Genomic DNA, 12,852 nt, shown 5'->3' with positions numbered 1-12,852 from the left:
GCATATAGTGGCGCACGCGGCATTGAAGCAGCCTGTGCCTTCCAAGGGCAATGGATTGCCTATTCATCCGTCTTGTGCGTGGGGCTCGCCGTCCTGCTGTACAAACAACACATGGTTGCACCCGCTCCCCAGATTCACCGCCTGCACAAAATTTCAAGCCGTGCACGGCGACATTTGGCACGTGCTCCTCGTGTAGTGACGCATGCGCTACGCCGGGGACCACCTCCGGCTCACACGCGACTTTGCAATAGCAAGAGTCTAAATGAGCCGCGCTGAGGGATGCGGCCTAACCGCCTTTTATAGTATTTCAAGTATTCTCTGAGCACGTCCAGCGACACACTGCGCATTCTCTCGTGCTCGGTTGGTTGCACCTGTCCGGCGCTCACCTGACGCAGCTGTCTGGCACCTGAACATGTGTGCATCGCGATCTGCTCAACCTTCCGCGCACTGGGGGCAATTGAACTTGAAGTTCCCACAGCCTACCCGTCGTGGGCAGGTCTGGCCTGCTGCTCGCACTTACACATGCCCCCACATACATAGGTTGCCCTGCAACCCCCCCCCCACACACACACCCTGCTGAACCTCACGCAGACGGCAGCCCTGCATGGGGGCCTCCCCCCCGCCAGCAGGGCTGCTGCCTCTCTTCACCCCGCCACCTACTGCACATGAGAAGGTCACTGCCGTTTCTTGGTTCACCTTGGCATCACAGTTGCACTAGAGTATCCTGCACAACAGCACGCATGGCTTACGGGGTTGCAAACCCAGCTTCCTCAGCCAGCAGCAGGTGGCCCCGCCGGCCTGGAGTCAGTGGCACGTCCGACCAGCCATGCGCTCTTCTGCACAAAATAATGACATCCCCAAATAACATCTGAACCAGGAACCCGCGAGTTCCAGAGCCGTTCAAAGCTCGTTAGTGCATCAGCAAGCAACCTGTGTTGCGGGGTGACGATATGCAGCTGCGTACGCCTGATGAAGGTGTGCGCGGCGGGGTGAAGTGCACCACCCACACATGCTCGTCAACAGAGATCCCCTGGCTATGAAAGTGACTCAACGCATCATGTGTCAATGGGCAGGCATGCAAGTCGATAATCAGGGAGCACAGCAGGTTTGAGGTGATGCCGTTCGCTCGCACCGCGTATGCCTGGGGGGCAGAAGTTAAGCTGGTTGCTGTGCCTCTGGGTTCTGGCTACACAAGGGCAAAGCCATGCAGCAGAGGTCATGTGTTGCCGCAGACATCTGTTGCAGATGCTCTGATGAAGGCTACGATGTAGTACGAGGTGCTGGAGAATGCTGCACTCGCTCACCAACGCTCTCGGCGCAGAATCACCCAGTGGTCGCCATCCCGCGGCTGCATGTGCCCTAAAATATCACGAGGGCACGCGCGCCAGAACGTGTTTGACTTCAGCCGCGTGATCACTGACCGCCCCATTGATAGCGTCAAACTATGCTAATGATTATCATTGTTTTGATGTGCCTGGCCTGGGTTTGTCCTGAGCAGCCACTTGGAAACCGTATGAAGTGGCAGGGCAGCCGGGGGCTGGATCCGTTTGAGCGCTTGGGGGTTGGCGGATTTATGTATATGTATTTTCAAATCCTGCATATCAGCATCTTGTGTCGTTTATACCTCTCTTATGACCTTCACGAAGACCACTCAACCACAGGCTCCTCGCTACTCTGGAGGACCCTCGACGCACCTCGTCGATTCGGAGGCCTCATCAAGCACTAACACACGCTCATACTGCGATAAGCGCACAGGCAAGCAGCGCAGTGGCCAGCAGTGCAAGGGCAGCGTGCGTGCCTCTTGCAGCAGTGCATCAGCAGGGTGTGTGCTCCCAAAAACTGCGCCATGGTCGGCGCCACCCCCCAGTGGACCACAATCAAGCGCAGGCTCCTGCTCCTTCATCTCTGCCCGCTCACCAACCCGTCAGGTCGTCCTGCCGGCGCTGCCACTCAGACCCACCAGGAAGCTCCCCAACATGGCGGGCCCAGGCGCTCTTCATCGACGCCGCTCCTCCCTCGCGCCCCGGGGCAGCCCGGGGCAGGTTGGGGCGAGGGAGGGGGCCGCACGGCTGGGTGGCTGCACTTTTTTCAGGCAAGCGGGGGACTCAGGGGTCACATGTTGGGGTGCCAAGGGAGCAGCATGGCCGCGTTACCGCCCCAACCTGACACAAGCCACTACCCATCCCCACTAAAACCTTGACTGACGGCTGCAACCAACCACGCACGCGCCACCCCCAAACCCTACATGTTCACGACGCCCACGAGACCGGCATCAAGGGCGAGGTCAGTCTCTCGCACCCAGAGCAGCCCCAGCCCCAAGAGTGCCCCGGGTCGCTGACCCTGCAACGCGCCCGCAGGGAGGGTGCGCGGCCGGTCCCGTCTGCGCTCCCTGAGCGGACGGCCCGGCCTGGGGCCCCCCTGCGTGGCCGCGCAGTGGCACCCCCAGTTCGCTCTATACGCCAGCAGTGCGGCCGACCGCAAGGAAGGCCCCTGCGGTGCGTCGGTGTGCCGGTGGCCGTCTGCAAAGACGTGTTGCTGTGCCCCAGTGGCTGGGCCGTGGCAGGGCTGGGGCGCGCGCCGCAAGGGCAGCCGCCCAGCGCGGCGCGTGGAATGCTCGCCAGCAGCCACGGCCGCGTGCACAGAGGACCTGTTCTGGTCTACCTATGGCTTGCGTGGCTCTCAGGTGGGCGCGTGGCCGCCGGCTTTCAGTGGGTGAGCTGGTCTTTGCTGGGCAATTCCTTGGAGCTGCGCACGAATTTTTCTCACCCTGCCACCTAGCCAGGGGCTCTGGCCTCATGGTGTTGCGGCCCTTGCGTGCACCACCACGCAGCCTACCTCCTCTCTCACCACCCACATTACGGCTGCAGCGACATCCACCGAGGCCAACCAGGAAGCTCCCCAACACGGGCCCAGGCGCTCTTCATCGACGCCGCTCCTCCCTCGCGCCCCGGGGCAGCCCGGGGCAGGTTGGGGCGAGGGAGGGGGCCGCAGGGCTGGGTGGCTGCACTTTTCTCAGGCAAGCGGGGGACTCGGGGGTCACATGTTGGGGTGCCAAGGGAGCAGCTTGGCCGCGTGACCGCCTCAACCTCACACAAGCAACTGACTACCAAGCCCCCACTAAAACCTTGACTGACGGCCGCAACCAACCATGCGCGCGCCGCCGCCCGCACTCAGACCACTGGACGCCACCCACGAGACCGGCATCGAGGGCGAGGTCAGTCTCTCGCGCCCAGAGCAGCCCCAGCCCCAAGAGTGCCCCGGGTCGCTGACCCTGCAACGCGCCCGCAGGAGGGTGCGCGGCCGGACCCGTCCGCGCTCCCTGAGCGGACGGCCCGGCCTGGGGCCCCCCTGCGTGGCCGCGCAGTGGCACCCCCAGCCCGCTCTATACGCCAGCAGTGCGGCCGACCGCAAGGAAGGCCCCTGCAATGCGTCGGTGTGCCGGTGGCGGTCTGCAAAGACATGTTGTCGCGCACCAGTGGCTGGGCCGTGACAGGGCTGGGGCCCGCGCCGCAAGGGCAGCCGCCCAGCGCGGCGCGTGGAATGCTCGCCGGCAGCCACGGCCGCGTGCACAGAGGACCTGTTCTGGTCGACTTCAGGCTTGCGTGGCTCTCAGGTGGGCGCGTGGCCGCCGGCTTTCAATGGGCGGGTTGGTGCGCTGATGTTTGCCGGGCAATGCCTTGGAGCTGCGCAAGAAATATTCTCAACCCTGTCACCTAGCCGCGGGCGCTGGCCTCATCCTGTTTCGGCCCTTGCGCGCACCACCAACCAGCGTGCCTCCTCTCACTCCACCCCCACCAGGCTGCGGCATCCTGGGCTGATGCAGTTGTGATTGCACCGTGAACTCTTGCTTGCGATTGTCATTACAGCAAAAAATCGGCCGTGCGAGTCACGATTCCCAGAGACTGGGTTGGGCCCTGAAATCCACAAGTAACAGCAGGTGCTTGACCGCACAAGCAGCAAACCCCGGCAGGCGTTGTGGGTGCCGCCGCCAAGAGGTGGTCGGCCTCCATCCACGTCATTAGCCCTTTCAGCCTGCATGACGCCGACATCGCTTTGGTGCTTGGCCATCACCTGTGTCAGGCAAGAGACAAAAACAATTGCAGCAACAGACCAAAAAGTGCAGACGCCGGCCGTCGTAGGCTAAAGCTTGTGATCAGTGCAGTGAAAGAAGTTTGGTGATGTTGGCTTGGTGGCGGGGTGAGAGCGGAGCTGGCGTCGACCTCCGCAGCAGTCATGAAAGAGGGGCCCTTATGTCCGGACCGCGGGCCAGTCCGCGCAGATGGCGTAAACACCAACAAGCAAGGGCTCCACAGGTCAGTGGGGTTTGGCAAACACAACAGTGCCCTTGCATGGGTGTGCTTGCGCGCCCTCAACTGCTCGAGGATTGTGTTTTGCGGCGCTGTGCTGTAGATTCACAGGTAGCCCGGCCGATGCCCCTGCGTGTGCAGCTGCCGTTGCTGCACGCCTCTTGGCAAATGCAGGCCTTACACCACGTGGCCCCCTAGCTATACTGTATGATCCGGCTTATAGGTTGCCACGATGTCAGTATGCCGGGTGTCGTGGCAGGAGGCGCGCATATGCACTTCTGTACACATTTGCGGGAGGGCTCGACCCTGCTGGTGCTCTGCACCTCCCACACCCATTGCGGGCGCATATTGTCGGGCGCCGCCGGGGAGGCAATCAGTCCGCTTGAGATGAGGTTTGAATTCGCCCTGTTGCGCTGCACTCGCCGCTCTATGGCGGCGCGAGGCAGGAGGCCGGGCGTCCCTTGGTCGCCCCTCACCTGGCGGCGGACCACATTGGCCTGCCAGGGAGGCGACTGGCTGGGTGAATGCTGTTCCAGCGACGACCACGGACGTGAACATGCTTGCTCATTTGTTTCAAAAATCTGTTCAGTGCGCACATTTCATTCCCACTCATTCAATGGGTTACGTGAGCAGGCCCTTGCACCTCCAGGCTTCGCTAGGCTGTGCATCGCTTTGGCCCTTGCACTAACGGCATAAGTATACACTGCTGACGGCCTAGGATCAGGCAAGGGGCACAAGAATAAGGCTGGGGCCCCTCTGCAATCCTTCGCTCTTCGCCTGCTCAACCAACCCTGCCCGTGTGCTACGCTCCAGCCTTCTCGCGAGGCGGCTGAGGGGTGTCTGATTGTTGCCAGGTGCGTGCGCTCGTTGGCGGCCCTGCTTTGCTGCGCTGGCGCACGACACGCACACCAGTGCACTGGCCCGGGCTACAGCAGCCGGCTGCACTCAGTGCATGCTAAGAGCTGCAGTAGTGATGCCCTCAGTCTGGCTTCATCCCTGTGCTGGTCATACTGCAGGTCAAGCGTTAATACATATGTGTGCTGCTTGTCACACGCTGCTGACACGTGGCCTTTTATTGCAGGCCCCGGTCCCCATGGATGCGCCCACTTCCAGGCGGCAGCTGTTGCAGGCATTGCCTGAGCTGTTCCCAGGCGAGGACCACACTGCGTTTCGCGGCGATGCGGCAGAAACAATCTACCAGAGGCCCGAGGACTGGGCTGCCGGTCTGCTGGGCCTGCCAGTTGGCGATCGGAAGGCGGCCATCACCGCAGCTGTCTGGGGTGAGTAGGGCCTTTCGTGACACGCTGACGCGGTGCGGCACCTGAGCAGTGTGTTCCATGCCTTCAGAAGTTTGGAGGTGTTGGCAGGCAATTTGAGGTGGTTTCAGCTGTGGCGCCGCCCACGTGGCAGAGGGTACTGTACCTTGTGTTCACAGCACGCTTGACAGTGGCTGACAGTTCCTTCGTCTCTCAGGGACTCAATGCTTGGAATCCACTGTGTGCGCACGGACACCCATGTTTTTGTGGGCACACTTTGCACCAATTGTGCACGACCTAGCCACAGCTCACCTCATCCCCATTTCATAGTTGATTGTGCTGAAACAGCTCTTGTACTGCTGCTGCTCTCCCCCAGTGCCCCCTGATTCATGCCACATCTAAGCGCTGTCACCCGCCGACCCTTTTTCTGTGCCTGTGATGCCGTTTGCCGCTTCGCATTGCCAACACCCTGGCCTTGCTTCGCTGTTGTCCAGGCGGAACATCAGGTATGTTCTGTGTGCATCTTACAATCTGGCTGGCTGGCTTGGGCTTTTGCTGCATGGGGTTGGCCACAGGCAGTGTTTGCCAGGGCACCGCTCATGGCTCTGTGCATTTGCATGCGCCTGCTATGCCGCCTTGCTTCCACTACTGGTCACAAGCACCCACGCAACTGCGACGCTTTGCTCTCGCCCTCTTGCTGTCTCTTGCAGCCGGCTTGTCCAGCGAGTCTCTCACCAAGTGGGCCAAGCAGCTGGTGCACCTGAAAGAGGAGGACGGGTGCTTGCAGCTGCCAGCAGGCCTGTCACTGATGCTGCCACCACGGCTACGTACAAGCCTGTACGTGAGGCCCTGCTATAGGCAGCTGTTCGACCTGGTACAGCAGCGCTGCAGCCAGGCCGCGGAGCCGCTGGGGTTCATCGTCACAGGCACGCCCGGCATCGGGATCAGCGCAGCTGCGCTCTATCTGATACGGCGGCTTGGCCAGCAGCAGCAGGTCGTGTGTTACGACTACCTGGACGACCTCGGGGGGCGAGTGCGCCTGCAGTTTGACTTCCAAGGTGGTGTCGTCAAGGCTGCACAAGTCATGTCGTTGCCTGATCCTGGCGGTGAGGGGAGAAGCAGTCTGGGGCGAATTGCATCCGTGTGCAACATATTCTGGATTGTGCTGGTCACCCCATGTGTCACACCCTCATCAGCACACCCACACCCGTCAATCTTGAGTAGGGTTGACAGGTCTGTCACTGCCGCGTTTAACAGCATGCCCCAAAGTCAGCCATTCGCCTCCAAATTGCGTCTCTTGTTTTCCCCCCTCCAGCTGATGGCCGCAACATCTGGCACATCATCGAGGGATCACCACCACCCGTGGAGTTTGGTGGCAAGTACAAAACGGTGGTGCTGTCCTCGATCGAAAACAGCAACTTCAAGCGCTTCTTGAAGGGCTGGTGGGTCCTTCGCTGGCTACAGCATCTGGGGCCCATTTGCTGGCTGCCAGCCACGCGGGATCGTAACAAATATTGTGCACAGCTGTAATGTGCTTTGCTTGTGCATCCTGCAGCTTTACCTGTGTCCATGTGCACAAGGGCATGCAGCCATCAGACCCATCTCACTCACTCCAAATCCTTCTGCTCTTTTTGCTTTGCAGTGGCTCCCAGGACCCACTGTACCTGCCCGTCTGGAGCTTGGAGGAGCTGGAGGCCTGCAGGGCGCGCCTGTACCCAGAGGTTGCAGCGGACGCCATGCTCACGAGCTTCACTTGGTTTGGCGGCAGCATACGGCATGTGCTGGCGATGCCCACAGAGCGGCCCGAGGACCAGCTCAAGCCAGACCTGGGGGAGGACAGCGTGTCCAGCCTCGTGCGGGCCATCAGCGATCCCGACGTGTACAAAGCTTACCTAAACAGCCATAGCCTGGGCCACTTCAAGGTGTGCCATCACGTATGCAGGGGAACGCTCGCCGCCGTCTGAGCTCGTTGTACGCCTGTCTCTGTGTGCTTTTCCTGCGTCAGAACCAGACTGGATTGGTGGTGTCTCACTTGTTTGTCGCACCACCGCTGTCGCAGGTGACCCCGGACTTCCGCGTTCGCTGTGTGTGGTTTGCATCTCCCCACGCCGCCCGCCTGGTGCTACAGGAGCTGGAGACCGACGGGCGCAGTGATTTGCGGGAGTTTCCGGTGGCTTTACGCGGCCACCCTCGCGCGGCAGGCCTGCGGGGCGCGCTGTTCGAGCAGTACGGCCACAATTTGTTTTTGCAGGGTGGCGTCTCCTGCACGGTGCGCCAGCTGCGCCCCTCTCGCAGGCGCCCTCACGGCAGCAACGCAACAGAGTATGAAGAGGCCAACATGCTGCATCAGGTGGAAGAGGACACAGATTCCCACCACGAGATCATGGGTGGCGGTCAGCAGCAGCAGCAGCAGCAGCAGCAGCAGCAGCAGCAGCAGCAGCAGCAGCAGCAGCAGCAGCAGTGGCAGCAGGCACCAGTGGAGCAGCAGGCGCAGCAATCGAGCATCGCAAGCAGCAAATATCCCCTTCCCCGCGGCTTGACGCTGAAGTGGGATGGCCCTGGGTCGCAGGGTGAGGGCGCGCTGGGACTCCTAGACAATGTCTACCTCAGACCGCGCACCAGCAGCAACGCTGCGTGGGACGCCGTGCTGTGCTGCAGCCAGCCGCTCATACTCCAGTTCACAGCCAGCTCGCAGCACGGCATCATAGCACAGCCAGTGCAGGAGTTGCTGGCGCGGCTGGGCCCAGAGCGCAGCAGGGCGGCACGGCTGGTGTTCGTGGTGCCGCCAAAGAAATTTGACAGGTTTGCATGGCAGCCGTGGCTGGCCAAGCGGATTGACGATGAGCGGAAGTGGGTGCCTGAACCACTGCAGTCGCTAGAGCAGTGGGTCATGGCGCTGGACGGACAGCCCCGCAGCAACCGCAGCAATGGCGCCCACGCACCAGCGACAGCACACTGAGCGCGCGGGTGGCGGAGGTATCCCAGGCAGCCGGCGTTTCGTCGGCCGGCCTGTTTTTCTGGCACGGTGGGTTTCCGCGCTCGTGCATGTGTAGGGTTTGAAGTTGTGGGGCTGCAGTGCATAGCCTCAGCGCTTCACACAAGGTAGCCTTGCGCGCTGAAGCATGCACGGTCCCGGATAGGGGGCCTTTAGGGCTTCGACTTTCAGGCCTTGTGCGTACTCGTGTATCGACGACGCTGGGGCAGGGCGAGGGCCGGCGGGTCCCTCCCTGCCTAGGGCATTTCACAGCGCTGTCACTCAGGCAGTTCGGAGGGGGGTGCTGGTGAACCGTCAGGGTGGAGGGTGCTGCTTTCCTTACTGCAGTGCGGATTCTACAGCGGTGGCGTCCTGACTGCAGAGGCAGGCGTGTGTGGGTTGCTGCTGTAATCATGGTTCAATCACATCAAACTCTTTGAGTGACTGTGGGAGTTGTCGCTGGTACCAGGCAGCAACAGGGGGGCACCTAGAACCCGAGGGTGTGTCACCTGCCGGGGCTGCCCCCTGACCCCTCTGGCTGCTAAGAGGTTTGGTGGGGACTCAATGATCAGGGTTCTCGGGATGGATTGCAACAACTACTCACTTCTCACCCCCCCACCCAACTGTACTGGCGTGCTGTGCGTGCTGGCCGCGGACGCGATGCCACCACTCGTGCAGACACGAGTCCAAGGCCTTGAAGGCTCACTTTACAACGTTTTCATGCGCCTGAAAGTTCCTTTGAAACGAGTGGGTCCACCATTTTTGAATGCAGGTAGTCTGCATCTCTTTGCAGATCGAGTTTTCACAGGGCCCGACGGGTTTTGTACTACTGCACTCGGATTTATGCTTCATAGGAGATTTTAAGCCTCACCACACTCCACATGCCAGCAGCAATTCGCACTCTCGAAACAAATCAGGCGCTTTTCCTGGTACACAAAGCTTGAACATAGTCGTACAGACAGTGTGGATTGCGCAGATCCCAGGCAGGAGGCGGCACGCCCAGTGTGTGTACGAACGCCGCCTCGCGCCAGCGTCTGTCTTGCGCGGAACAAGAGCGCCCGGCAGAGCTGCATGGCGGCAGCACTGGGCGTGCTCGCCCCCACTGACGTGGTCGTCATTGACGACAGCAGCGATGAGATAGAGGACGACCAGGTCTGTGGCGCTGGCGCAGGCGGTTGCAAAGACGGACACGCACAGGGCGAGGAACAGATCGGGCAGTGCCAAAAGCAAGCGCGACATGGGTCGCAACAGACGCAGCAGCAAAACCATGGATGCCAGGCCAGCCCCATCGTAGTCTCATCATCAGATAGCGAGGGCGACGACGAAATAGAGGGGTCCGAAGCAGACGGCGACGGCGGCGGCGGCGGTGGCGGGAGGGTGGCCGGGCCGGCCAAGGCTGCGGTGCCGCTGCCAGCCCGGGGCGCGGCGCCGGCCGCGAGCGTGGGCGCACTCACGCACGTGTCTGACAGCCTGGGCAAGGGCACCGCGATGCTGACTCACGTGTCAGACAGCCTTGCGGGCGGCAGCAGGCGCAGCGGCGGCGGCGGCGGCGGCGGCGCCGTGGAGGGCGCGACGGCGCAGTCACCCGGGCCGGCGGGCGCTGTGCGGGGCGGAGGGGCGGCGGGGCACGAGAGGGCTGCCGCTGCCGCCCCTGTTGAGCTTAGTGATGAGCAGGTGTGCACGCTCTTCAAGATGTTTCCTATGCGCGGCACCATAAACGGCCTAGGTCTAGGCCTGGGGGTTGGGGGGTACAAGGCCGACAAGGCAGCCTGTGGCCAGCATGTGACTGGTGCCTGCGCCGGCCCAGTGTAATCCCTCCTGCCACCCGACCGAACCCCGCAGGCGGCGGTGGCGTGTGCGGTGCTGCAGGACCGGCAGAACGTGTTTTTCACAGGCAACGCCGGCACGGGTGCGGCGCTGCCCTGTGGTCATGGCGCTCAGCCGCGACGCCGCTTGATACCCTGCTCACAGGCAGAGACGCGCCCGGCCGCCGCACCCGGCCGGTCGTCATGCCCGCTGCTCCTGCCGGGCACGTGCGCGTTGTCGCGCTCGTCTCTACCCGTTTGCGTCCCGAAATCCCCAACCCGACCACACAGCAGCCAGCTAACTCACTTTTGTTCGACCCAAATGCCTACAAGTGCACCCATTGCCCTGTCCCTGTCCCCCAGGCAAGTCGTTCCTGCTGTCTCACATCGTCGGGCAGCTGCGGTCAGAGTTCGGCCTGCTCTTCTCCACGCGCGTCGCGGTCACGGCGGCCACGGGCATCGCAGCAACGCACATCGCTGGTGGGCGGCCGCGCGGACACCGTGCGGCCTGGGGCGCCGCATGCCAGCCTGGCTTCCTGCACAGCTTGCTGCGTGGCGTCTGGCCCTCAAGTTGGTGCTCTGCTGCAGCTGCCCATGTTCTTATTGTGTCCTGTCTATTTTTGCGCGCTTCTTAGTCACCTTGCACCCTGGCATCGCTGCCTGCTCTCTTCTCAGTGCCTCCCTCCTCTCCCAGCTCGCGCGGCTCGCCGCCACGGCGATCGACCCTTCAACGCAACCGGCACATGCCGCCCGCCCGCCGCTGCAGGCCAGACGCTGCACAGCGCCATGGGGTGCGGGCTCATCAACTCGTACCGCGACTGGGGGCGCATGTTTGAGCGCAAGAACGCGCAGCGGATACGAGACCTCGACGTGAGCCTGGGGCGCGAGGGCACGCCGCTGCCGCGGCCTGGGGTTTGGGGAGGCTGTGTGGCCCTCCCCCGTGTGCTGAAACGAGTGGAGGCGTGGGAGCGTCCGCTGGGCCGCCGCCGGCGCTGCCGCCGCTGCGCTCCCTTGCCACGCTGGGGCGCCGCTATTTTGTATCGCATCAATCTCTTCGCGGTACCTGTGCAACTCGTCACTTCGGCCCTCGCTGAACATGTCTGTGTTACGCGCCTGGCCCCCAACTCAGACGCTAGTCCTGGACGAAATCTCGATGGTGAGATCTCGGCGGTGGCGTCGGCAGCCGGGGGGGCGGGCGGTTCCAGGTCACATATGTTGCGAGGAAGGGCGCCCGCGCCGGATTCTGCGCTACAGCACTGTTGCTGAGCACTTCAGCACGCCGGGTGACCTCCCCTTCCCTTGGTCTGCAGCCGGCCTCTCACGCCCCTGCTGGAACGCTCGGCCTCCACGCCCAGTCTCCAGCCCCTCCCTCCCAGGGCAAAATGCGCCCCCTTCCACCCTCTCAGCACTCCGCCACCGCCGCCCCCCCCCCTGGGGCATATCTGACCGGTGGCTCTCAAGGCTTATCCCCAAGCTGTGCATTACTGTCAAGCAATCGATGCGCGGCGCCCATCCCCCACCTTGATCGCCCAGGTGTCTGCAGAGTTTCTCAACGAGCTGGAGGCCACCCTCAGGGCGCTGCGCAACAACGCCCGCCCCTGGGGCGGCCTCCGGCTGGTCTTCTGCGGCGACTTCAGCCAGCTGGTGGGCATCTCTATGTTGCGGGGCCGACGGCCGGGCGGCGTGCCGGGTTTTGGGGGAGAGCGGGCAGGGTTGGCCGGTCAGTCGCGTGTGAAAGGCGGAGGAGCGCTCGCGCCGCTGCGGCATAGGAGTGGATTCTGTTACCTCTCAATGCTTCCCGTGTGGCGAGCTCGAGATCATCCGCTGCTCCTTGAAATTGCATATGCGCGCACACGTGCAGCCGCCAATCGAGAACAAGACGCGCGCGGGGCAGCCGCTGGCGCCGGAGGCCTTTTTGAACCGCGGCATGGCCTTTCAGGTGGGGCCACGCGCACTCTAGCGGTCGCGCTTGGGCCCAAGGTCGTGGCCCGGGCAACTCAGCGACGACTGATGCATGACTAAGGTATAATTGAAGCGTGGCACATGACGGGTGCATGGACGTCACCAGCATGCGCAACCCCCATCGCCCACGCCGGTGTGCGGATAAATATCTCACCGGCCCCGCGAGGCAAGCGACAGCACTCCCGTGCTTTTGGTTTTCCCGCCCCTGAAGCTTTCAAACCGTTGCTGCTGTGCGTGTCGCCCCCACCACGTCTTGTCTCTGCCGTGCCTGGCCGCCGCAGGCGCCAGCGTGGGGGCGCAGCGGGCTGCGACACGTTCTGCTGAGCAAGGTGAGGGCGGGCTCAACAGGCGGTGCTTGCGCCTGCTGCGGCTTCGGCCCGTCGAAATCGCCTCCGCCTGCCGCTGCTTGATGGGGCCCCTCGGGCGGCTCGCTGACCCCCTCCTCTGGCGCGCCGCCGCTGCGAGATGCCCCACCTGTCCCCGCCACCCGCCCCGGCTGTCCCCAGACCCCCCGCGCATGATGTCACCGCCCCCGAACTCGCGTGCCC

General features: G+C 62.9%; 2 protein-coding genes across 2 annotated transcripts; both read left to right on the top strand.

Annotated features, from left to right (window-relative positions):
• Window positions 1–5,400: 5,400 nt before the first annotated feature.
• On the top strand, window positions 5,401–8,522 carry MNEG_8489 (hypothetical protein; the record flags this gene model as incomplete). Its single annotated transcript, XM_014043039.1, has 5 exons — window positions 5,401–5,587; window positions 6,274–6,669; window positions 6,879–7,005; window positions 7,206–7,485; window positions 7,692–8,522. The coding sequence occupies 5 exons, from the start codon at window positions 5,401–5,403 to the stop codon at window positions 8,520–8,522; spliced, it is 1,821 nt and encodes a 606-aa protein (XP_013898493.1).
• A 1,086-nt stretch (window positions 8,523–9,608) lies between these two features.
• Window positions 9,609–12,302, top strand: MNEG_8488 (ATP-dependent DNA helicase PIF1; the record flags this gene model as incomplete). The annotated part of the gene is made up of 8 exons (XM_014043038.1): window positions 9,609–9,689; window positions 9,816–10,211; window positions 10,380–10,446; window positions 10,706–10,822; window positions 11,109–11,212; window positions 11,472–11,498; window positions 11,876–11,986; window positions 12,204–12,302. The coding sequence occupies 8 exons, from the start codon at window positions 9,609–9,611 to the stop codon at window positions 12,300–12,302; spliced, it is 1,002 nt and encodes a 333-aa protein (XP_013898492.1).
• Window positions 12,303–12,852: the final 550 nt, after the last annotated feature.

This window comes from Monoraphidium neglectum (genome assembly GCF_000611645.1).
Source record: "Monoraphidium neglectum strain SAG 48.87 unplaced genomic scaffold scaffold01618, whole genome shotgun sequence".
Classification (NCBI taxonomy): domain Eukaryota; kingdom Viridiplantae; phylum Chlorophyta; class Chlorophyceae; order Sphaeropleales; family Selenastraceae; genus Monoraphidium; species Monoraphidium neglectum.
This window is presented reverse-complemented; position numbering and strand designations above follow the sequence as displayed.